A 15,276-nucleotide genomic window follows, 5' to 3' on the forward strand; every position below is an offset into this window, starting at 1 on the left:
CCTAATGAACGCCATTTGTAATTACCATTTTCATTTTAAAAAATGCAGGTGTAATGATTAATTTGGCAGTGCTGTGGTCAAAGGTCACAACTTTCATTTAGAAAGTTGGTCGGATGTTAACTTAGTCTCTTATGTAATTTACTTTGTGGCTATTCATTTGCGGTTTTGCTACTCATTACACATAGGAATGTGGTTTAGCACCACAAGCACAGGAAAGGCCTTAAATAATAATTTGAGCATGGGAGTACATGGTGACACTGACTCTGAAAGCACATTCCCAAGTGGCTGTAATAGTAGCCTCGTTTTTTTAAGGAAAGCCTCACTGAGTCTCAAGACACTTTTTCAGGTAAGTTGCATTGGAATGTTGGGTCGCTTCCTGAATGAGAATTTTACCTGTGTGAGGTAGCTGGGGTACCTGGAAAACGAAACTAAACTATAAACTATTTTGATTTCATCAGGTAAGGCCCACCGAGCTACATAGCTCTTTTTCAGAAGCAACCTGGCCATAAATGATAGCCTAATGAAGCGGCTTATCATGTGGAAATGTATAGCAGTCAAATACTCGAAACACATGTTGTTTCTAAATGTGGCAGGGAAAAAAACGAAGGATCCGGAGAAATATCCACGCGACCACGTGGAGAACATGCAAATGTACAGGTGTCAGGGTCGGGATTGAACCCACGACCTCCTGTATACCAGGCGAGGAAGTTTACATTTTGTCAGGCCACTCGTATGAGGAGATAACTCAAACATTCATGCAGCCAGGTCAGGTACCTGGCTTGTCATAACGTTTCCAGTGATTGACAAATGGACTGACTTAACTCCTATTTCAAATACACTTACCACAAGTACGCAGCATACAATACATTAAAATGAATAAATACAGCACTGCATGACACTTCAAACCGGCCAGTTTAACACGAAGGCTTTCGCCATCAATATTATCCATAAGAGGTTTTTGGGTTAATTTAAACTGGCCCTTTGTCAGAGTGTGTAAATTCTACATTGCTGTGGCTAACATTAGTTTGGCTAAGCCCAGCTTTAATTGCAACTACACAAAGAGCATTGACTATGTTCTGGGGGTTGTGGTTATGATATGTTAATAAATTAAATAGGGATATACTGTATATGTTACGTACAAAAGTATACACTTTTGTAAAAAAGAATGAATTCGTATGCGTGTGGCAGCCGAGTGAGTTTGAAAAAAAAATGTTACGAGCTTGAAATGCTGACTGCCACAGAAGTTGTAAATAATTCATCAACACGGTGTACGTTTGCATCGGCTATTTGCTGTGTGGCGAGTTTTCCAAAGTCTTTCTTGCCACAAGCGCTTGTGGTGAATTTCAATTGCAACGCAGCGTCACGTTGCAACGTTCTTCGTTGCCGCTTTGTTGGAACTTGTTAAATAAAGTGGGGTGAGCATTTTTTTATTGTTGTGAGTGATCCAGTCTTGACATCGAGGTTGTAGAGGGTAGGCCGTAAGTAACGACCGGATTTCTTTTGCCTATAACTTTTGAAGAATTACATAAAAGCACGAACTCTAAATGATAGAAAATGATTGAATTCATGGCGATTCGATATAATTACGCATGAAAAATAATATCTTGTAAATGCGTTGGCAAATCCGTGCTCTTTCAACGGCATTTTCCATCACTCTCGGCGGCTTTGATGGTCTCTGGGCTGAAATTCTTGCACCAATTGACATGCTTCTACTTTATTTCTTGCACAAATGTAAGCAAAATCATTTAACGCAAAATCCCACTTTCGAATCGGGTAGTAACTTATGACGCACCTTGTAGAGAGCTAAGTGTGTGTGTTGGACACAGCAACACATTCAACATTTGCCATGTTGTAGCACAAATCGAAAACCACTGGTTTTGGATCTCGGTAGACTCCAGTCCTCATTATTGATTATTTATTGCAATTATTCAATGGTATCAGCCCGCTCATTGCCAACTTCCTGTAACAATGACAGTAAATAGGATTTTCACAAAATTAGGCACTATTCAGCAAAGAGAAATGACAAATGTTGACGACACATCGTACTGTACACCTGGATGCGTTCACAAGGCAGAGTGGATTGAGAAATGAACGAACGAAGTTTACATGGCACACAAGAACACCATATAGTGTTTGATGGAAATCCATTAAAGTGAATTTAGAAGTTCTTGGTTGTCATAGTCCAAAGCCTATCCCTGATACGATATGACATGACACGCTTCTGACTTTCATGGCATGACTGATGGCTCAATTGAGACGTAATTGGTGATATAATGTACGACAAAACCGAGGAGAGGCCAACTTCAGAGCTGAAGAGCATTATCTATTGGCTGTAATAAGATGGGTCTTGAAAGATATCGAGAGGAGGCATATTTAGACCATTTGAACGATTACTCAAAACACTGCCAGCATGTTGAAAACATGATTGAGATATAATTGGTGGAAATGTCAAAACTAAAGTAAGTAGCGTACATATTTTTTTAAGTTTAACTACAGGTCAGGTGACTCCGCGGTAGAGGGAGGGGCTCGCAATCATAAGGTTGCCACTTTGTAGGGAAGTAAAAAGTGGTTGTGCTTTGGATAAACTAGACTGCTGAAGGAATGTGGAATTTCCACCGTAAGCTCTGAGATGGAAACAGATGAGGACCACCTCAATGCTCCTTTTAGCACACGATGACTGACTTTATGACCTCGTACATGCTATAAAGATAATTGTATATGACATACCACTATAAAGTTGGTATGGTCCTTTGAGATAAGCTACAACAACAGTGAAACTTGTTTTAGAATAGTTATCTTTTTCTATAACCATAGTGTTTATGTTGCTTTAATGTCCTACATAATTCTTAATTGTTTTTGTTAAATGTATTTTGGAGTGATACGCTTTTCTGCTTCATTAGACTTTGATAGTGACAGAAAGTGTTTACAGTACAAGAAGATGATGATGAATAAGTAATTATGTACGTTACATAAGCTTACATTATTTATGTTGACTGGTGTTTGGAAAATCCTTTGTACATAAGTTATGATTATGTATTATTCATCTTATCGGAAAACCATTGTATGACCGTTTCCGGTCTCAATTCTTTTCAATATTGTGTCGAGAAATCTATGTACATTTACTTGTACCTGACATGGGCCTCTTTTAGATTTGCTCAGCCCATTTTGGATGAAGCTAAGGGTCAGCGGCTTTGCCCGCGCGTTGTGAACCTGCTAAACCCGCGTTCAACTTCCAACCACAGACAGAATTAGCGGCGGGTTGACAATTAGCCGCCACACATTTCACCAATTTACAGTGACCTGCGTGGTGAAGCTACGGGCAAACAAACCCCAAATGGGTGGCCTTCATCCAACGGTGGATTGACCAAGAGCTTAACATTATTATTATTTTAATTCAACAAAGTCTTTTTAAATTGCATCTTGCTGGTAAAAAGAATTATGCAGTAAATTACTTTGGCATTCGATTCAGACAAGTAATGTCTACTGTATGTATAAATTATTCATACAGTATATAATACTCCTAATTATCAAGCCAGGTGGCATCGTTGAAAGGTTTTAAGTTAAACTCCAGTTTGGCAACCATCTCGCCTATTCATCCCCATAGAATTTATACAATAAATACTCTTAGATACTATTTTATTGACCCTGCGATAGCAATAAGGAATGCTCACCACTGTGCCACACCATTTTAATTTCAACAAGGAGACAGTTTTGCCTTTGATCTTTGTTATTGATTCTGTGGAGTGACATTTGTGTTTTGGTAAAATAATTAAACAAAAAAGGGCCAGACTTGGTGTTTATTTTTATGGTGAGGCAAGCATCTGGTAAGATGTGTTTTATATGATCCAGGAAAATAAATACTTTTGCTAACTTTCCCTCGCCCTTTGACATCTTTCAGTTCAAACTGTTTGGATGTCCTCCCATAGCAACAACACCACTCCTTTATAGGAAGGGGTTGAAATAGCATAATTGCTTTGGTATGCAACCTTCAGAAACATGTACTCAAATTAACTGCAACTGCCAATCGATGCGTGCATGCTGCGTTTGTGCATATGGAGGAGTGGTGGCGCAGCAGTTGGCGAGCACTGTTTGACTCCCAACCGTGGCTGACGTCAGTTGACGAGTGATATCTGATCCGGTCCAGTATCTCCGCTCGGTCGACTCGGCCTTAAACGAGTGTTGGGCGTGGTGAGCAAATAACAGCACTGGAAGGCAATGGAGGCCAGCCGTGGTGATCTGTGTTTTGATTTAGTGTGCTGATCTTAAAGGTGCATGGAAAAATGTTGATACTCCGACTGATGCTCGTGCTGTTGTGGAGTGACTTATGCAGCTAGTTAAGTCTGCAGGGTTTGGTGGTACATGTTGTTTGTGTCGTTTATTGTGAAAATTCGGTCACAGTTCATATGATCACTGTGACATTGCTTTTATGGCTTTATTTTGGTGATTTCGAAAAGTTTTTTGGTTTGGCCATGTTTGTTTGTTGTAGTACGGAGTTAGACTGATGGCCTTAATCTAAGTTGTCTTGTGGTTGTTGTTGTTGTTGTTTGACTTGCGTCCCACTGGGATTTTTGCACACAGCGTTGGTGTACGGTGCTTTTTCTGCAATATTTTGCTGTAATTTTCTTGGATTTTTTGTTTGCACATAGTCACATAGTCACTTTAAGATGTTTTCTTGTTTAGGTTTTTTGTTTGTTGCGGTTGCACCCGATTTCAAGAGCCGAATGGCTCACAGGGCTATACCAAATAAATGAAAATGAAGCTGAAAAACACTGACCACACCATGCCGCTGTGATCCATTCTGTCATCGGTTGTTGCTGACGAACAACACTTTGCCTGTCTGTGTATCCGTTTATATTCACGAGGCAAGTGCTGTTAGTGATCGCCACCAATTAAGGCCTGCATGGTGCGTGAGCAGCACCATAGCTGCCCCCCTGTGTCTAACCAGTGCTGATCTTTGCACACCCAACACATTTAAGGCTGAGCCAACCTTGGGGAGGCTCGGTATAGGTTATGATACTGCGTGGAATGGATGTGTCTGGCTCTGACTGCAAATTGAATCCCCGTTGCCAAAGCTGTTTTGTTGTGCTGCATGCTAACCACTCCGCAACTGCTCACCAAAACACATCTACCGTACATCATGGTGCAAGTATTATTAGCGAGCATCTATTTGAAGGCCTGTATGACACACAACGGAGGTGGTGGGTGTCTACACCACACCTGGCCACCTTTGTCACTGGGTACTCATTTAAGGCTGAGCCGATCGAGGGGATGCCCAGGACCAGTACCGGTGTTTGTGACTGATGTTGGCTGTGAGTGGGAATTGAACTCGAGTCGCCGGGTTTTGTAACGCAGTGCGCTGGCCACTGTGTCACCTCTCTCCACTGTTACAGCTGTGATGAAGAGCTTTACAGCTCATCGGATTCCTCCAGTATAAATAAATATTCAGATTCTGACATGTACTCACAGGTCTATCACAAATTGAATTCCGATCGCCTCCGTCGTAAATAGGTCATAGTGTACCACTGATCTCCAAAAGTCACCCTGATACAGTCGTGAAAATTCGACATTCCCAAAACGAGGGCCAATGTTTAAAGAACAGCCTCTGTTGGCTTCCCGCACATTGAAACCCATCGACCCCTGGGTAACGACGCTGCTGTTTACTCTCACGTTCTCCCCATTTACGAGCAGAATTCTGCCCTCGGCACCACTTGGTCAGATCTTGTTTGAGTGATTGAAGATATTGGTCTCATGGCAAAGACAAATGCTTCTTTTAAATTCATGAAACCCCCTTTTATCTCCCTCTGCAAAGCGTGCGGTTGTTATTGTTGCCATGGTGGCTCTAGGCACAAACGCGTCTGTCTGTCTGCCTGCCTTTCCCTGCGGGGAAAGCTGGGTCGCTTTACCCAGCGACTCATTAGAGGAAAATAACTTCTCCATCCAGACACGAGCGAACCGCCGTGCAGGGTAATTTCTTTGTTCAGAAAGTGTAATGATGGGACTGTTTCCGTTGCATTCAAGGCAAAAAAAATCTGTCCGTATTTCAATGCGATGTCATATTTGAAAAGCCTTAAAGTTCAAGGGTCATCCTGCTCAAAAGAACGTGTGGGGCGGCGCTTGTCTCCATTGGCTAACCTGAGCCATCGGTGGCAACGACGGCTAACACGTGACTAAGTGGTACTCATTTAATTGATGCCAGAGGAATTGAATATAAAATCACAGTCTTCCTGTTGTAACCTTGCCTAGGGTTATCTTGGAAAAAGGGACCTTTTAAATCAATGGGCTCTCGCCTAGTTTTATAAGTATAGTTCGCGTTTTTGTACATGTAATTATTTTGTCTGCTGCTACTTTCTTTACCCGGCACATAATAAATAGCTATTAAATTGTGATGACGATGATTGTGATGTTGACGGCGATGATGTGTTTTCTTTTCTGCAGTGTCCTTTTGTTGTCGACTGGGACTGGCAGAGCGAGTGGTGTTGGCTTGTGAAGGTCAGGAGGGATGAGGGCAGCCCGGGGCCTCGTGCTTCTGTTGGCGCTACTCGCAGTCGTCTGCCTCGCAGGTACAATCCTTCCTCTGTCCCGCCTCGACAGGGCGATAGCGCAGCCATTGACCCCCCTCCCCGCCTCCCTCCTTCTACTGCTGCCTACCCAGTCCCAGTTTTCACCCCTGACTCCATTCATAATAACTTTCATTGTATATGTACAATGTTGTATTTCTTTCACACCGTACATAGCCATTCTTACTAATTGGAGGTGCATATCATTCATGCTAATACCCATCCCATAACGCTGTACGTGAATTATATATAAGAACCACATCCAATTATACAACCACTACCAAGCGAATGAAAACCCTACTACCAAGCAAAATAAAAAAAACTAATAAATAAATAAACGAATGGCACCAAAACACAAAGCACAAAACAACTTAAAAAGTGAGCACAGCAAAGAAATTAGTCCATTTGATCACATCCTAGACCACAATGCCAACTTTCCAACCAAGCCAGGGCATTTTCACAGCAGGCTGTCAGGTCAAGTCTCATCTCTGTGATTTGTTTGAATCTGGAGAAATAGGCAGCTTATAATTTCCTGGATTTGGGGTAAGCAGTCTGGCGCGTCTTAGCGGATTTTTGCTGTAAGTGGGGCGATGCTGACCAGATGCAGTGCCAGTGCTGTAATTTTCCACTTAATAGGAGGAACAGCCTCTGCCCAAGTGAGCGAGCCGCGGGTTCGTAAACTCACTCACTGCGTGATTAATTTGAAATAAGTAAATGTTAAAATTATTTCAAATCAAGTTGGACTAAAATGGCAAATGGAGGTGATTTGTGACTTTGATGTATGGCGCATGCCAACAAGTAAAACGGTGTTCCTGCTCTAAAGACCAATGCAGGACAAATATTTGTATAGGCAGCCCTAATTAATTGGTGGAAAGTCCACGTTCCAGTGGTAGGAGCCAGTCTATCTATGACCACTACAATTTTTAATCACATTTATGAAATTCTTGCTCTGTAGGGGTCCCCCTCTGCCTGCCCCCTCCCAACATGTATTTCATTAAAATAATTGTATTAGGTCACTAGTTTAGTACTTGCTTTTCATTATTAAAACCCAATCCTGCCCTTCACTCAAATGAGCATTGGACAGGGCTTATCTTCAGTGAGAGTCCAGAACCAGTACTATAAACTTCATATCATAATTTTTTCTATCATATAACCACCTTGCCTGATGTTCGTATATATTGGAGGCTCTAAGGCAGTGGTGTAAATTCCACATTCTTATGGTGGAGGGAATCTTCGCCATAAAGTAGCCACTTTTGAAACTGATGACCCAATATTCATTGTATTGTTAATCTGTGCTTTTATTAACTGCATAGGCAGCAGTTTAACATGAGTCTGTTCATGAGCCATTCCATTGCCTCCTAAAATATAAACTCTGACCCTATTGTTTAATCATTTTAATCACAGTCCTATTCACCTTGCATGTTATGTTAACTCGAATACATATTTAAATAATACAACTAAACCAAATTTCGATTTAAAGCTTTCGTGACTGCAGGGATTCATCTTCTTGGTTCTTTCGGTAAAGTCACGTAGAAGGGAAGTAATAAAATAATAAAAATAAAACATAATAAAACAATTCTCACGACGTTTCGGCCACAACGCAAGCAGCCGTCCTCAGGTGAAAACCAGGTCCGTCGAGGCGACAGAGTCTGAATGAAACAGCACACGGGCTTGGAGCATATATTGATATGCAAATTCCTTTGTCAATGCGCCCAGCTTATATATATGCTCCAAGCCCGTGTGCTGTTTCATTCAGACTCTGTCGCCTCGACGGACCTGGTTTTCACCTGAGGACGGCTGCTTGCGTTGTGGCCGAAACGTCGTGAGAATTGTTTTATTATGTTTTATTTTTATTATTTTATTACTTCCCTTCTACGTGACTTTACCGAAAGAACCAATAATACAACTAAACCAGTCATAATTTCCAACTGCTATCTTTCCTTTTATGTGGTAACACTATCACAGGGTCAAGTAATGTTATCGTTCTGTAATTACACGTTACATCGGCTAACAAATAAGATGCAGTGACGTTAAAATATCACATGATGTGCTGTGTAGTCCTCTGTGTTTTTGCTGGGCCATTGTCTGTTGTTATATTTTTTTATATATTTCAATAGAATTTCACAACAATAAGAAACCACATGGGGGACAATATAGGAGTGTGTATACACAGATGCGTGTGACATCTATTTAACCACAGATCAGCAATTGAAACATTCCGAGAATAGAATTGTATCGTGGTGTAATGGGGAAAAGAACAACATTGGATTATTTTTTTCGCATTGAACTTTGGTCTCCATCTCTTCAGAGCATTGAGGAAATAAAATGACACAACGATGCAGGAAACTGGGTTTCTATTTGTTATTCAAATGGTATTTCATGTTTCTCATCGCGATGCCTGTCATTCGGTGCGACCTTGTAGAGTTGCTCATCATGAGTAGTGACAATTGGAATGAAATAATTTACTGATTGACCAGCGGCCTTTATGATGGGTTTTGTTTCATGTTTTCTGATTTTAGTTGGTATAATAAAAAAAAACTTACATTTTTTGATGCATTCCCTTTAATTAATTTTAAATAATTGTAAATAATAATAATTGCAAATTTTTACTTACCAAGTTTCATTAGTCAAACAATAATCTCAATGTAAACATTTCTGTATTTTGATAAATTAAACAAAAGCAACATCTATCACTTCTTGTCAAGATGATGTCACGTAATGACACTGGGCAGGAAAAGTATGAAAGTGATGTGCCTTCCTATGATGTCATATTTAGATCAGTCCGAAACATATTTTGTTTCTAGAAATGTAGTCTAGGACTACCAATGTTTGGAATATTTAGATTAATATGAAACTTGGGAACGCAATCCTAATACATGTGTGCAAGCGGTGTGTACCCATCCACTGCAATATAATGGAATGATAACAAACATCACTGTCACGATGCTCCCGTGATCTTTGGGCGATGCTCTTCTGCACTCTAAAGCCTTGATGCAATGGTGGAAATTCACCAATCCCATGGTGGTGGAGACTCAATCCATAGGACACCGATTGTTGTCTACCCACGAAGTAATTCTTATCTTATCATTGCCAGAGGGATCAACGCCAGAGGGATCAACGCCAGTGGGATGACACTGATATTTATTTTGCATTCATTGTGTGTGGTGTCAGCGGCACTGCTCGGGTTTTATAGTGGAAAACAACTTGAGCCGTTCCGGGCTGGTTCAAAATGTCCCTGGAATGGCCCACTTTGAAGCAGTGCAAAAGCGGTGTAGCAAGCAACAATACGTCACGTTGTATATCTGGCAATGCTAATCTCAGTTTGCGGCCACACGCCTTTGGTGTAAGTGCTCTATTCCTATAACGGGGGCCAGTCTAACATAAGTGTAGCCTCACTTGACGTCACACAAAGTGGTGGTGATTTTATTATTGACTCCAGGGAGATGATAGGCTGAGTTTGACCCCTTTGCCGGGATTTGAACTTGCATAATTCCAACTGTGAGTCATGTGTTCTAGCGGCAGTGTCAGCTGACCAGTTAAAACCGCAAAGGCGAACGGGAATAACGAGGATGGGCTATAAAAGAGAAGGAGCTGTTTGGCTAGGATGAGATGCCAGACGTTGCAGTCCCATTTTACAGAGCGAGGAATATATTTTGCTTTGTGTTATTTCAAGGCCAGTGCCTTAAATGGAGTTGAAGCTTTTTTCACTTTTTCTTCTGCGAGGCCATTGTGGAGCCATAATGGAACTGTGTCAGGTCTATTTATTTCAAGCGTTATTTTTTAAATAATCTAACCGCTTTTACAGTGCGCTTTTTTCTGCTTTGCAGAAACAAAGCACGTTTTTGTTGTGCATCTTAAGCAGTGGTGGTTCATTGCTAAGGCCTCACTGGTTGAAACGAAGAGGAAAAAATCCTTTATACTTTCCAGCTCATTAAAAATATATATTTGAACGTATACAGCTCCCACTCTCCAATATGCAGTAATATAGTTTATTTCCTGGCATGCTGATCTTATGTACTTAGTTATGTATTACCTGGATGAGTCATCCGGCCAGGTCGCACTTCGCAGACCACTCGATTGACAATCACATATATTGGGGTAAAATTATTCAAACATCCATCTGGTTAGGTAACATATGTGCCACTTTATAGAAAGTCAATGGTGATTATCCTATGAAAAAACTGGCTCCCACCATGGGAATATGTAAATTCCATCCTCTATTTGGGGCACTGAGCCATCGAGGATGGGTTCTCCCTCCCATTGCTCAGAGAATATTTAACTTTTGACTATTCAAGAAAGTTTCCCACAGTTTTAACTGTTTTCAGAAGGAATTTGCAAGAAAAGCACTGCAATTATTATTTAGCAATTTCCCATGCGCGTTATGATCCAAGCAAATGTTATGCTTGCATAAATAGCTTAGTGGTCACGCAAAATGTGATGTATTAAGTCAACTGCCTTCACTCAACTTATACAATGAATGACGAGTTCATTTGAATGAAACCGTTCTTGAGAATTATGTCATGACAGTGTTATTTCGCTACATATATACAGCTTGTATGCAGAATGTAAAACCCACGTTGACTTTGGATATTTAGGTGAGGATAGAAAATGCATTTGTAAATATTACATTTAGAAATCAATATTTTTAGCACATTGATAATTGTACTCGGAATAGCATTGTGTCTCATGTTTAAAAACTGCTCCTTGCATGGCCATAGGGTTCTCGATATGCAAATTAAACTGTAAAAGGAGGCTTGTTATTGGCCAGGGGTGGCATTGTGTCTACCCCTTTTGCTTAATGTTGGTACGCATGGGAGTGGTTGGAACTGGCCAATGAGATGCATAACATATTGCGACCAAATACCACTGCTCCAGATGGCAATTGAAAAATAATACCAATGTAATGTTAACTTACCAGCATTGTTGACTATGTTCTCGCAGGGGCCAGGAAGGGCAGCGGCGGTAGCCGCACCGGTGGCAGCCGGTCTCGTGGTGGCTCCAGCCACAGCGCAGGGAGCAACACCCAGAAGACCAAGCCTGGCTCCAGCTCTGGCTCCGGCTCCAGAACAGGCACGGGCGGCGGCGGCAGCAGCCAAACGGACTCGCACTACAAGCCGAAACCCGACACGTCCCGCACATCTGGATCCTCCAACCCAGGGGCGGCCAACCCACCTTCAAACCCGGCGTGGGCCCCCCCTGTGTTCCGTCCTATCCCTAAAAACCCCGGGGCAGCTTCCAAACCTCTCGACAACAAGCCCGGCGGGTTCCCCTACCCGGCAGCCGGCGGCGCTGCGGCCGGCGGTGCCGTGGCGGGCGGTGCCGTGGCGGGCGGAGCTGTGATGGGAGGTTCCAGTGCGGTTCACCCAGGCTCTGTGCCCAGGGTCGCGAGTCCCAATGTCAAAGCGGAGCAGCCGGCCCCTGGAGTGGGCCAGGCTGCGCCAGGGTATGGCCAGCCTGCTCAAGGTCAACCGGGTCAAGGGTTTGGCCAGCCAGGTCATGGTCAGCCAGGCTATGGCCAGCCTGCTCAAGGTCAACCAGGTCAAGGGTTTGGCCAGCCAGGTCATGGTCAGCCAGGATATGGTCAGCCAGGCTATGGCCAGCCTGCTCAAGGTCAACCGGGTCAAGGGTTTGGCCAGCCAGGTCATGGCCAGCCTGCTCAAGGTCAACCAGGTCAAGGGTTTGGCCAGCCAGGTCATGGTCAGCCAGGATATGGTCAGCCAGGCTATGGCCAGCCTGCTCAAGGTCAACCAGGTCAAGGGTTTGGCCAGCCAGGTCATGGCCAGCCTGCTCAAGGTCAACCAGGTCAAGGGTTTGGCCAACCAGGTCATGGGCAGCCAGGATATGGTCAGCCTGCTCAAGGTCAACCGGGTCAAGGGTTTGGCCAACCAGGTCATGGGCAGCCAGGATATGGTCAGCCTGCTCAAGGTCAACCAGGTCAAGGGTTTGGCCAGCCAGGTCATGGGCAGCCAGGATATGGTCAGCCTGCTCAAGGTCAACCGGGTCAAGGGTTTGGCCAGCCAGGTCATGGGCAGCCAGGATATGGTCAGCCTGCTCAAGGTCAACCAGGTCAAGGGTTTGGCCAACCAGGTCATGGGCAGCCAGGCTATGGCCAGCCTGCTCAAGGTCAACCAGGTCAAGGGTTTGGCCAACCAGGTCATGGGCAGCCAGGATATGGTCAGCCTGCTCAAGGTCAACCAGGTCAAGGGTTTGGCCAGCCAGGTCATGGGCAGCCAGGATATGGTCAGCCTGCTCAAGGTCAACCGGGTCAAGGGTTTGGCCAGCCAGGACATGGTCAGCCAGGTCAAATTCAACCTGGACAGCCAGGATATGGCCAAGGTGGTGTTCCTGGATATGGGCAATCTGGTCCAGGTTATGCTCATCCAGGTCTGAGGCCCGGCCAATCAGGCCCGGGGTACGTCCCAGGCCAGGGTCAACCTGGACCCGGATTTGGACAACCCAATCCGGGCTATGGTCAGCCTGGCTATGGACAATCTGGTCCAGGTTTTGCCCAGCCTGGCCTAAGGCATGGACAGTCAGGTCCCGGCTATGTCCCAGGCCAGGCACAACCAGGACAGGGGTATGGACAGCCTGGAGGTGGGTATGGACAGCCTGGAGGTGGGTATGGGCAGCCTAGGCCAGGCTATGCCCAACCGGGTCAACCGGGCTATGGTCAGCCTGGCTATGGTCAGCCGGGCTATGGTCAGCCGGGCTATGCTCAGCCAGGCTATGGTCAGCCGGGCTATGGTCAGTCGGGTTATGGTCAGCCGGGCTATGCTCAGCCAGGCTATGGTCAGACTGGCTATAACCGACCAGGTTATGGTTGGAATGCCCCAGTACAGCCTGCAGGTCAACCAGGCTACCATTATGGCCAGAACAATCCAGGATACGGTGGCTATGGTGGCGGCTATGGTGGCGGTTATGGTGGAGGCTATGGTGGCTCTGGGGGATTTGGAGGCTTTGGTCAGTCTCCGGGATTTGGTAGGGGTGGCTCTGGATTTGGGGGTTTCGGCGGCCAGGGTTTCGGCGGCCAGGGTTTCGGCGGCCAGGGCTACGGCGGCTACAAGCCGCGCAGCAACCTACCCTACTGGGCGATGGGCGCCGTGGCCGGCTACGGCCTCTACCGCTTCGGGAGGTTCACCGGCTCAATGGACCAGCACCACCACCACTATCACTACGACAACACCGGCAGGAGGATCGGCTCCTCCGCCGACAGAGGGGGCACGCCAGGGGCTGGTGCCGGTGAGGGGCCTCGGGACAGTGGGAAGCCGTGGATTCCCACCTACCCCAATGGCACCGATCTTCCTCGTATGTATTCGCACCTCCCCACGCCTGTGTGTGGCCGCCGCCCTTCCCTGCTCTTCTTCTCCTCTCTGTGCTGAATGCTTTACCTGTGCGGTTCCTACTGTGCATTGGTGTGCCGCTGAGCTTTCTTTTCTGGAATTCGGGTAATTGCTGCAGACACACCCATGACTGTGGAGTGTTATGCCCCAGCGATATATTCCTACGTTGTTTCCTTAATCCATAACCTTGTGGAATTTCCACCACTCGCTCAGGGCAACCAAAAGAAATGAGCCGCCATCCCAATGCTTGTTTGAATATTGATATACTTTCACTGTTTTGAAGGTTTGAGAATGCTACGTGACAAAGTCATGAATCTGTTCTGCTGCAATTACCCTAACCTAAAAATACCCTTTGGGTAGGTTTTTATTAATACATATGCTTCACTTAATGTAACACTCGGCATACCTGATGGCAACATCTCTTTCCATGCTTTGCTTTACAAAGTGAAACTCGCTTTGTATCATGCAGTGGAGAACTCTATTAACGAATGAGGATGCTCATACCTGTATCATGTCAACAAATGGTAGGTATTATGTCTATCCTGTCTTTTGAAAGCAACGATATACAGTAAAACCTTGGATTGCGAGCATAATTCGTTCCGGAAACGTGTTTGTAATCCAAAGCACTAGTATATCAGTTGTGATCATGTGACGCTCGGCAAGCGTATAGTACGTACTACTCGTATTGCAAGATCTCGCTCGTTTATCAAATTCATATTTATTTTAAAAATTTGCTCGTCTTGCAAAACACTCGCAGACCAAGTTACTTGCAATCCAAGGTTTTACTGTATCAATTGTCATGATATGAAGAGATCTCTGTTGATCGCCCCATGTTAGAGAAGAGCCTCCGGAAGGTGACATCACAGAGCTACTGTAGTGGCCTCCTTAAGTCATAATCAGAATAGCTATAAAGCTCTTGTTCACAGGCGTCCAGTTGGGGTGGGTCAGAACGCTACACCAACAAATAATACAAAACCACGATAGGAGTGCAAAGTCTAGGAAAGGTAAACAAATCACTTAAAGTAACTCAAGGGGTGCTGAAAATTCGCCCTTGCTTCGCTAAAATTATGAAGAATGTATTATATTTGGTATTCACACTGTTCCTATAGTGCAAGGCTATCGCTCCGGCACAATGTCGCAGAGACGACGAGAGGAGGGCAGTAGGGAGTGATGTTGCCACGGGTAATCCCAATTGAGGAATTTGGCAGAAATGGTTCAAATTTGGAAAATTTGGACGATGACGCTGGCACATCATGGCCTACTCATATCGAATCATGTCCGGGGGTCTTTAACATCCACTGTATGATTAACACACTCGCAGTAATAACCAGCGTGGTCCGCAGGATTCAAACCACGAACCTCTGCAACAAGCGCTGAAC

The 15,276-nt window shown here is 44.5% G+C and overlaps 1 protein-coding gene across 4 annotated transcripts in view; it reads left to right on the top strand.

The window, feature by feature from the left end:
- LOC133349611 (uncharacterized) overlaps nt 1-15,276 on the top strand; it is a 45,972-nt gene that overhangs the window by 14,028 nt on the left and 16,668 nt on the right. Inside the window, exons 1-3 of one of the 4 annotated variants that reach the window (XM_061563169.1) lie at nt 4,129-4,268; nt 6,436-6,560; nt 11,499-13,862. In XM_061563169.1, the coding sequence (XP_061419153.1) occupies nt 6,500-6,560; nt 11,499-13,862 (2,425 nt within the window). In that variant the 5' untranslated portion in view covers nt 4,129-4,268; nt 6,436-6,499. Of the gene's footprint in view, nt 1-4,128; nt 4,269-6,435; nt 6,561-11,498; nt 13,863-15,276 lie in introns of those variants that run through there. The other 3 variants (XM_061563172.1, XM_061563170.1, XM_061563173.1) reach the window with 3 other exon arrangements.

This window comes from Lethenteron reissneri, chromosome 31, assembly GCF_015708825.2.
Source record: "Lethenteron reissneri isolate LAM-NWPU_2019-01 chromosome 31, ASM1570882v1, whole genome shotgun sequence".
NCBI classification, from domain to species: Eukaryota; Metazoa; Chordata; class Hyperoartia; order Petromyzontiformes; family Petromyzontidae; genus Lethenteron; species Lethenteron reissneri.